At 43.4% G+C, this 10455-nt stretch overlaps 1 protein-coding gene across 3 annotated transcripts in view; it reads right to left on the bottom strand.

The window, feature by feature from the left end:
* Positions 1–3190: 3190 nt before the first annotated feature.
* The window catches only part of HEPHL1 (hephaestin like 1), a 33433-nt gene continuing 26168 nt past the window's right edge, over positions 3191–10455 (bottom strand). For 2 of the 3 annotated variants that reach the window (XM_059838564.1, XM_059838566.1), the window contains 6 exons: positions 8237–8343; positions 7515–7737; positions 6601–6740; positions 5870–6029; positions 4473–4565; positions 3191–4394 (listed from right to left, as the gene is read on the bottom strand). In XM_059838564.1, coding sequence (XP_059694547.1) covers positions 4192–4394; positions 4473–4565; positions 5870–6029; positions 6601–6740; positions 7515–7737; positions 8237–8343 — 926 coding nt within the window. In that variant the 3' untranslated portion in view covers positions 3191–4191. The remainder of the gene's footprint in view (positions 4395–4472; positions 4566–5869; positions 6030–6600; positions 6741–7514; positions 7738–8236; positions 8344–10455) is intronic. The other variant, XM_059838565.1, reaches the window with a different exon arrangement.

The following is a 10455-nucleotide window of genomic DNA, read 5'->3' as shown; positions in this document are numbered from 1 at the left end:
GGGAGAGGGACCGCGGCCGTGCCAGGCGCCCTGGGGGTCACGGAATCGCAGAATGGCTTGGCTTAGAAGGGACTTTAAAGATCATCTAGTTCTCGCCCTCCTGCTGTGGGCAGGAGCACCTTCCGCTACACCAGATTTGGCCTGGCCTTGAACACCGCCAGGGATGGAGCATCTACAGCTTCTCTGGGCAAGCTGTGCCACCCGTGCCACCATCCTCACAGTAAAGAATTTCTTCATAAAATCTATTCTGAACCCACCCTCGTTCAGTTTAAAGCCATTCCCTTTTCCCCTATCACTGCATGTCCTTGTAAAGTGTCATTCTCCCTCTTTTTTTATAAGCCCCCTTAGGTCCTAGAAGGCCACAGTGAGGTCTGTCAAGAGCCTTGTTTTCTCTGGGCTGAGCTCCCTCTGTCTTCTAGGAGAGTTGCTCCAGCCCCTGCACGGAGCATCTTTGTGGCCTCCTCTTGGATGTGCTGTAGCATGTTGATGTCTTTCTTGTGTTGGGGGCCCCAGAGCTGGACACAGCACTCCAGGTGGGGTGTCAACAGACCAAAGCAGAGGGGCAGAGTCACTTCACTTGTCCTGCTGGCCACACTCTTTCTGATGCAGCCCATGATGAGGTTAGCTTTCTGCATTCTGAGCACTGTTTGTTCATATCCAGCTTTTCATCCACAAGAGCCCCCAATGAGGGGGGCCCTCCATGGGTTCTCCCAGTCTATACTCATGTCTGTGGTTCCATGGGTTCTCCCAGACTGTACTCATGTCTGTGATTCCATGGGTTCTCCCATTCTGTACTCATGTCTGTGGTTGCCTCAACACAGGTGCAGTGTTTTAATGGAGACTCCTTGTGTCGAGTTTGTGCCTATCAGCTCAGGTCATCTCGCCAGGCACTGCCAAGAACAACCTGACCCTGTCCATGCTACTCCTCCATCAGCTGTTTGCACACACTGTGGAGAGCCCCTGAGGCACTTTCTCCAGGCTGGTGAGACCCAGTGTCTCAGCACTCATGTCCCCACCGCAGTCTGACAGATGCTCCAAGCTCCTAACCTACCTAGCACCATGTACTGTGGCATTTTCCCCACCCAAAATGTTGGATCCCTGCTTTTCAGGTCAGTTTTTTGGGGGAGTCACTGGGGTGCCTTCACATTTAATAACCCTTAATTTGTTTGCCCCTCTGTACTTTTCCTGTTGGTTTCTGGACCTCTGTTAGCTTGGAATATCCTCAGCCCAGGAGTCACAGAAGAAGTCACATGTCCACCCCATGTAGAGCCACTTCCTGTGCTGTGCTTTCATGTAACACTCCCCCAGCTCATTGCTTTCTACAAAAAGGACAAAATATTCCCTCCTCCACTCAAATTCCCCTTTATAAAACTGGTATCCCATCTGCTTTCAATTGCCCTTCCTATTTTTTCCAAGCCATAAGCCAAGGAAATCAATCCTCATATGGAAATTGTCTTCTTGTTCTTTTTGTGCTGGTCTTGTACTGCTTTACTGGATGAGGCCAGGAGATTTGACTCATGCTGTATACAAGATGCAGGTGCCCCAGACATTTATGTAATGGGACTAAGTGGCTTTCTGTTTTGCTCTATTCTTAATTTGTACTAATTCTTAATATTTAATTGCCTTTCTGCCCACTGAACAACACTGGAGTTAATGTTGCCAATAAAGTATTACAGATAAGATCCCATTTTGGAGATTTTAGACAGCATGATACACATAAGGGTAGGACTGCTTTTTTCCACATGAAGTACTGTAAATGTATCAGTAATAAATTTTGCCCTTTTTTCACTGACTTTTCGTGCTACATGTGCTTAAGATTGTTACTCAACTTGTCCACTCTTTTTCACAACATTTAGATAAAATACTGAAAAGCAAGGACAAGCATGTCCTGCAAGTCATGTAGCACCCTGTGAGTGACTTTCACTGTCTTTTAACCAGTTATTTAACCTCCATAGACTCCTCATCCCATGGTGAGTTCATTTCCTTAAGAAGCTTCAAGAAGACCTTCTCAAAGATCTTATGGAAATGCAAGCAGGTTATATTCATGCACATTTCTTACCTATGCATTGAGTCCTTCAAAAATCTTCCTAAGGCACAATTTTTTATGGGGGAAAAAAAAAAAGGCATAAACTCTTCCATGTTCTCTTCTGTTCCTTTGCACACCCTGGTTTTGTTTTTAGAACAGTTTCAACCAGCTCCTGTTGTGTGGCTGACAGGTTTAGTCCTCTGGACAGTTTTTAAAGATTTGACCTTGTATTTGTGACCTTTCAAGCTTTTGGATTTGGGTCGGTTCCCAACTGCTACCCCCAGTTTATAATCCAGATTTTTCATACTTGAGGGCCTGTAGCACTCCATGGAGAACACCCCTGCCTTGGTGACTTGATCTTCTGTTCATTTTGTTGCTTAGCTCTGTTCCTGCCAGTGCTTCAGCCCAGCACAGATGCTGTCCTTCAACACAGGTGTCAGGGCACAGCTGGCACAGGGCTGCCTGCACCAGGCAGGCAATGGTTCACTCGCTGCTTTACACTTTTTGTCATGTTTCATGATCCCTGTGGCAGGCTGTGTCCTATAGCAGTGATGTCCTGGGGCACCAGCTGAGCAGTGGGACAGAGGAAATGAACTGGGCCACAAGGTTCATACAAATAGCTGGGGTTCTTTATTATCAATGTAATCACTTTGGCAAACTAGTTTCTACAGTCAAAACATACCTAGGACTCTGTTTCTAAAACATCAGGTGCATTAGCTACCCCAGAAGTGAAGTACCAAATAATTTCCTTTCATAATAGTGCATTTTGAGTGAAAGGCTTTAATTTTATATGTACACAGAGAGCTAAAGTTCTGCACAGACAGTATTTTTGCACAGAACAGGAGACCCCAATTTTAAAGTTTACAGGACAGGAAGATAAAAGTATTTGCCAGCTCAAATTGGAGTTTTTGAGTTGTTTCTTGATATGATGTAAAATCTATAAGGGCTTAGTCCTGCATTTCTACTTCATGTGCACACTTTCAAATGACTGAGGAAAACAAAGAAATTACTGAGAAACATCCAAGAACCTTCAACATGTTGTTTGACTGAACATCAATGCAGGACACATTTAAGCTACAATAAGAGTGTTGCACAGTAAAATTTCCTACCTTTGAATATACTTTAAAGTACAGAAGTGGAAAAAATAAAATTTAAAAAACCAAAACATCAACTTGAATTTACATCCAAAATCAAATTTATGTAAACAGTTTTACCAAGGTTTTTGTCCTAGAATTCCTCTGCTAATAGCAGGCATGAGCAGGCAAGAATAAACATAACCTAACAAAAAATTAGCTATAAACATTCAAGTATCACTAAACATGTCCTGATTCTGTCTGTCTGCCTCGCAGAGCACAAAGATCATCCTCCTGATGGCTTCATTACAGGTTGGGATAGCGGTGTTGCTCAGTGCAAAGAAGAGGTACAGAATCAGGACCATAACAAGCAGCATTTACAATGTCAATTCATCTCTTGGAGGTTGTTCAGAGCTAGATTTTTAGAGATAAATAAAAGCTGTTAGAAACTAACAGCAGGGGCACTGGTGAACCCATCAGGTGCTAAAATTTATTTGTAGGTCTTCAGAAATCTGTCCCCAGTGCAAAGTTTCCTCATTTAACAGGGGAAAAAAAAGAAAGAGACAATCACTTGAATGGTGGTGAATTCATTGAGCCAGACTTTGGGAAACTGCAGGGGCTTGGAGATTTGCATCTGCTCTATTAGAGGCTGACAACTTAAGCCAGTCCCTGGTGGTATTTATTTTCTAGTGTGAACCCCAAGTTTCTGCACAGAGCACATGGATGCCATTCTGCCTGCTCCTGACTCCTGTGAAAACCCAGTGGATGCCAAGAGGTGTGCTGCTCTGCTCAGCTGCCAGACTGGATCTTGGTCAGAGCTCATCTGAACTCCAGAGGAGTGGAAATGGTGATGGGTGGTACCTGGCTCTTGGAGCTGAGCCCTACAGCCTGTGTTCACTCTTGTGAGCACTGGCCATGGGGTAGGACTGTCAGTATATGCCCTGCTCCAGTTTTATTAGCAGCATGTTGCCTGGCAGTATTAGGTTAATGGTTGGATTCAGTGATCTTAGAAGTGTTCTCCAAACTTAATGGTTTATGGCTCTATGTTGTGGAATCCAGTGACTCCCTGTGAAGGATATTAAAAGTGGGGATTTACAGGGAATCTGCCAGAAGTGCACTTTTATCATCCAGAGCTGTGTAATGGATTCTATTTCCTTGGTGGGTGATGAAGCAGAAGAAGATTAATGCTGTTGACAGTAGGACAAGTCCAATGCAAAAAAAAGCTGCTAGTATCAGGCTGGCTTCTCCAGGACTCAAAGTTTTGCCAAAAAAATTGCCCACTTTGTTGTCATAATCTGTTAAAAGAGAGTCATTAATGAGAAATCTGCACATGAATATGAAGAGTTTTAAATGGCATTTTAAAAAATCCTTACCCTTTGCAGTGGTTTCATTTGTTGCAGTAGTTTTGTTGTATGTTCCAGTTTTGTGTCCTCCTTCCGAAGGAACTTCCCACTCTTGTCTCTCTTCTCAGGGTGAAAAAAAGGCATAGTTAAGTTGGAAACCTTAATAAATAGTTTTTTTTCTTTTGAAAAATTAGAGTTGACTTTATATCATTATTTCTATCTTGCTGATCTGAACAGAAATTGTGATTAGATCATCACAACTGTTCCTCTGAGCAGCTCCATGGGCAACATTCCCCTTCTCTGTAGGCATCTCTGTTACTCCACTACTTACTGTAGTGATGGGACAAGGAATAACTTTTAAACTGAAAGAGGGTAGATTTAGGTGGGATATAAAGAACACATTTTTTATGAGGGTGGTGAGGCACTGGCTCAGGTTGCCCAGAGAAGGTGTAGATGCCCCATCCCTGGAAGTGTTCAAAGCCAGGCTGGATGGGGCCTTGAAGAGCCTGGTCTAGTGGAAGGTGTCCCTGTCCATGGCAGGGGGGTTGGAACGAGATGATCTTTAAGGTCCCTTTCAACCCAAACCATTCCATGATTCAGTTCTGCATTTGCTTGTCCGTTTGAAATATCCCAGCCCACGTGAATATGTGTAATCAAATAAATTCATGATATCCAAGGAAGGAGTATTTTGGCTACATTTGGCATCTACATTTGTCATTGTGCTGCTACAGGGTTATAGGTATGAGGTGTACCTACTGGCACTGTTTCAACTCTTGTAGAGGAGTGTAGCCAGCACAGTGAGGACCTAGATGCTGGATCCAGATGTTTAGTGAAGTAATGTGATGTGGAGAGGCTCACAAAACACTTTTGGCTTCACTCACATGTGTTGGAAGAGACCAGCACTACTCAAAAAGTTTGCCAACTTTTTTTAGTCAAGAGATCACCTATTTCTTGGACAAGATGAACAACTATTTTCTGGAGCTCCTTTTATCCCAGCTGATGTCTGCCTGTGCAGGGAGGAGCCCAAACAGCTCTGCAAGTCATCAGTGCTCACAGGAAGGAACCAGCACCATGCCAGACTGTAGGCCTTCGTGCTCAGTAAGGCAAAAAGGCTGAAAAACAGCTTTGCAGATGTTTTCTGTGCCACCTTTAAATGACAAATGGTCCCTAGGCTGCCACTGTCTCAGAAGGGCACTTGTGAAGCACCAACTGCTTTCAAGTTGCAGCAAAGTGCACCAAAGATTGCCAAGTCACTAGGCATGGTGACATGGCAATCTTTGTCCTGTCTCTTATCACTGCTAACTGACCATGGCAGTGCAGATGCTTCCCACCAGTGCACAGGTGAGCTCTCTTCCTTTCGTCCCTGCCTTCCATCCAATTCTGCTGCAATACCCCCTCTAAGTCCTAGGATGTTTCTGATACTGCACCTGATTTGTTGATGGTGTAGGTTGTCTCCATGCCAGCATGGATGTGATCGGCCACGTGACAGTGCAGAAGCCACGTTCCAGGGTTTTCTGCTACGAGTTCAACTGTCTGGAAAGTCCCAGGGAAAAGGTCATATACATCTCCTCTGTGGTCCTTATCTGTCTGTGGCAAAGCAAAACCAGAATTGTGAGAGTCATGCCTCAAATACTCCCCCATGGACACTGAAATATTCCAGTCAGACTTCCAGCTCCTTAAGGCAGATCAAACTCTTCTTGGACATTTCTAGTGAGCATCATCCAGAGAAACTGATGTCTGTGGACACCTCTCATTTAATCCATTATACATCAGCAGCAGTCCCCTTCTGTTGACCCCAGCTTTTGGTTGAGCAAAGGTGTTTCTTTGAAATATTTTTCAGATAGTCCTGCCAGTGGCAAACTGTCACAGCATAAAACCATACTCCAACCTGGCATAACTCTAATTTCCTCCCTGTATTTTCCCTCACACCTATGGGTAATCATATATTTTAACCGGTTAGGGTAATAGACGCTTTGCAGCTATCTCATTCATTTTGTGTTTCCTTCAAATGCAAAACTCCCACCAACTTCAGCATCAGCCCAGGGCTCTGTGCCTAAGTGACAAAACCAGGCTGGAAATATGGAAATTTTGTTTGTTTGTTTTTCTCATAAATTTCCCATCACACTATAAAAGTTTTACTTTGATTTATTTTACCAACCTTGAAGATGAAGGTCTGTGCATGGAAGTGAACTGTGTGGATATCCACTTCATCGCCCATTCCTATCAAATACCAGTTTGTCCTATCACCTTCATTCATCGTTAGACCCAAGAGACTGTTGTAAATCTTCCCATTGATTGCTGGAAGAATGGCACAATAGGAATGATTAATAATAGGAATAATTCATAGGAAATAGGAATAATTAATAATTGGTATGGGTGATTAAAGCCTCTACTTCAGGCACCCTTTGCACTTTCAGGGTAGAAGGAGTGCTCAGGCAGAGAGGGGACAGGCATGTGTGGTCAGGACGAGTGCTTCCCCAGTGACCACTACCACTGCAGGGAGACAGTCATGCTTTTGTTTCAGTTTCCAAATTGTGTAGGTATACATCAACAAACATTTTTCTGTCTTACAGAGCATCAGACTGGTTTTTTACTGGTTGAGATTGAACTCCTGAGCACACTGGATTTATGCTGAGAAGCTACATGGAAAAAGAGGGAATAGATTTGTTGCCTAAAATGAGTACCAGCTGTAGAAAGAAAAGTTTGCTTTGCCAGGGCTGTGTGTGTCCCCATCCAGGCTATTCAGCCTGGCTCCTGGACTGGCTATAAATACAGCCACAGTTTTAAAATATCATCCCTATGCTCCTAAAAAACATGCCTTGGAGGAACACAGCTAACAAATGACAAGGGAATCCTGGCAGGGCAGTCTCTTCCCAAAAGTATAAGAGTAAACTATTTTGTTAGAAAAATATCTTGTCTGGGCCTTGTGAAATCTTTTTGTTTCCAGCATTGCATTTTATGAAGTTGTCACATGGCTGGATAACTGCAGGCTGAGTCCAATGTCTTCCTAAAAGGGCTGTGAAAAATAAACCTCTTTCCTCTTGGCTGCTGCTGCTGCCGAGTCCTACATACCATGCATGCTGTTGCCTTCTACGAAGTTCTCAGTGGAATTAAAATCATCAGGATTCTTATGAAGGTATGTTTCAATATTTTCTTTCAAATACCAGGATTCATTTTCATCGAACACCATAAACAGAAGAGTAAATTCACGATCGATGTCTTTCCTTAGACCTCTTTCATCTAAAGTTCCTTTTCTGCAAACTACAAGAGGCCCAATCAGACCACTGTACGTGTCCTGAAATAAAATAAATATATGCATTACAGATTTTCAGTTCATCCGGTATGAAATAGATACAGATTAACCAAAGATTAAATTGTGTTTTCTTATCAGATGAGAAAAAATCGGTCTGATTAAAAACTTCTTTCTCTGTGTGTCTCTCTGATAATTTACCAAAGCAATGACATCCAGTGGTTGGATCCATCCATCCTTTCAACCTTACTCATTCTGTGATTCCGTGATTTTGTGTAATGTTTTGTCTTTATCCCAAATCCCTGTAACTATTCTTTAAGGAGGAAATCACATCACCGTCGTGTATGCCTTGGGATTTCTGCAGCTTAAATTACCCAGGCATGTGCAACTGTTAGTAAAGAGTTCAAAGCATCTAGCTCTGTAAATGGTTTCTCTAGCCTGTGGTCATCTTCCAGCTGAGAAGCAGGATCCTTTCAGAAACATTACAGAAGGCACAACATGTTAGCCAAAGCAATGGAAGCTTTAATGGCCATTTCTTGGTTACCTTAACAAAATTTGCTGTTGAATAATAAACCCAAGTGATACAATTTGGATCTGTTTTGCCAGGACCGGATCGTTCCGGGATGTTCCACCTGTAGGTGTTCATTTCCCCTGAAACAGAGAGAGAACAATTTCACCTTGAGCAGCTAAGTATCAGAGGTTTTGAATAGTATCTAACTCAGACCTCCTACCCTCCTCATCAAAAAAACTGTCTGCATCAAAACTACCTGTGGAAGCATGCAGCAATGGGATAGGGATTCTGCCTTCCAGGAGGTCAGTGAGGTTCCAGTGGTGTAAATGAAGGCAGATTGCTCTGGAAAAGATCTGGAAATGAATCTAACAAAAGTGGCATCTCACAGAAGGAAGTTTACAGACAGGACTCTTCATATTTCCCCTTGTCAAAACCTGCAGTAATTCAATGATCTTGGCTGTTGATACTTAAGGTCAGATGAGGCATTGGGAGCCAAGCCCAGAAAATGTTTCTTGGACCAGTTGAAGAGGGCAAAAAGAAGTGGCAGTTGCCGCTGGGATTTTGCAGAGGGTGCTACAGAAATGTGTCAGCTGGGAGCCCAGATAGGAGAGCTGGATGTGTACCAACCTGCTGTCTGGGAGCAGCAGGGGTGTTCTTTCATCTTCCAGATAAGACCTTGCTCCTCAGCAATTACCAGAGAACCTCTATGCTTTCCCAAATGTCATCATCTCTGCCAAATCCTCCCCAAGCAGAAATTCCCTGACCTCTGATTTTAAAAAAACCATAACAAATGGATGAGAAAATGATCTGTTTGGGTGAGGATCATTTCTCTGCACTGAACACAAACATCTGTGTTCAGATGAACTGCCTATGCTGTGTTTCCCAGCTTTGTATTCTTGCTGGTACTTCAGGAAAGGGTAGGAGACCAAGATGTGGTCAACACCTTGCCCTTTTAATTGGTGGAGAAATGTTGAACCGAGCAATCTCTGTCTCAAAAGTCTTTCAGGATGACAACAGCCAAGAGCATTGTGGGACATGTTATGAGTCAGGTGAAAACCAGGAAATCACAGAACCATGGTTTTAGTCCAGATACAACCCAACAGCTGCCTGGGCAAGGAGAGTTGTCAAGCTTTAAAGGGTTGGGAAGTGACTGAGCCTGGTTTTTGTGTCACTCAGCCACTACACTGTTCATGCATCATGCAACAGTGGGTTTTAAGAGGTGACTCAACTCTCACACAGCATGAGATGGGTCTCATGTAAGTTTTGCAATATCATTTACTCTTACAGGATAAGCATCATGTCATGGAGACATTAAGTCCATGTCATGGAGACATGGAGGCCAGGGAAATGTTTCTCATCCACCTGTATCTAACCTCCATGTCATCATCTCTTTTTAGAGGGTGTGATCTGAGAAGGGAGGCTGGTCATGGTCCTCCACCCCTTCCTTGCTTTTCCTCCTCAGCTCAGGATGTTTGTATGCTGTAGATGGAAAAAATCTCCACCCTACTTAAAGCTGACACACTTCAGAAGGCATTGAAGACCGATCTTTGAAGTGCAAATAAAGCATAACCCCTGAAAAAAGCGATAAACATGAGGAAAATTGATGTTTTCTCCCTTTTTTCCTTCTGGGTAATTGGAAGAATGGTCAGGGAGAGAACAAAGCTGTGGCAGATGAGAGCTGGTCTAGCATAGGTTGCTACGGATATGCTTTCTGCATCTATTTACCATGTCCCCCACAGTTTCTTTAGGACCTGGCAGTGCTCTCAGGAGTGCAGTTTGTCAGGATGAAAATCTGTCTGATGACTGATTTAGGATTTAGTAGAGTTAGACAGTCTTTGGCAAGTTTGGGATGAACAGTCCAGCCTGGCCTAGGAAGAATTGAGGATTTCTAGATGATGCTGGTGGGGACTGAGGTGCCCAGAAATTTTTCTTATTTTCAGGGATTTAATTTCTATGTTAACTGCTCTTTCCAAACTCCTAAGGAAAAGTCAGTCCTTAGATCCTGCTGAAGAACGGTTTTGGCTTACTCTCAAGCACGGACACCTTCCCTCATCTAACTCATCCCAAGCCTGCTCCCATGTGGACACAGGAGACATGACAGTAGTGTTCCCGTTGTTACATCTCAAACACCAGCCTAGAAGCATCAACAACATCATGGAGCAAATAACTAAACAAGGAAATTGTATATAAATCAGTTCCTTTTCTTTCCCCTCCCCCATGTGTTAACCTCAGGTATACATTCATCAAACTCC

Source organism: Haemorhous mexicanus, chromosome 2 (genome assembly GCF_027477595.1).
Source record: "Haemorhous mexicanus isolate bHaeMex1 chromosome 2, bHaeMex1.pri, whole genome shotgun sequence".
NCBI lineage: Eukaryota > Metazoa > Chordata > Aves > Passeriformes > Fringillidae > Haemorhous > Haemorhous mexicanus.
This window is presented reverse-complemented; position numbering and strand designations above follow the sequence as displayed.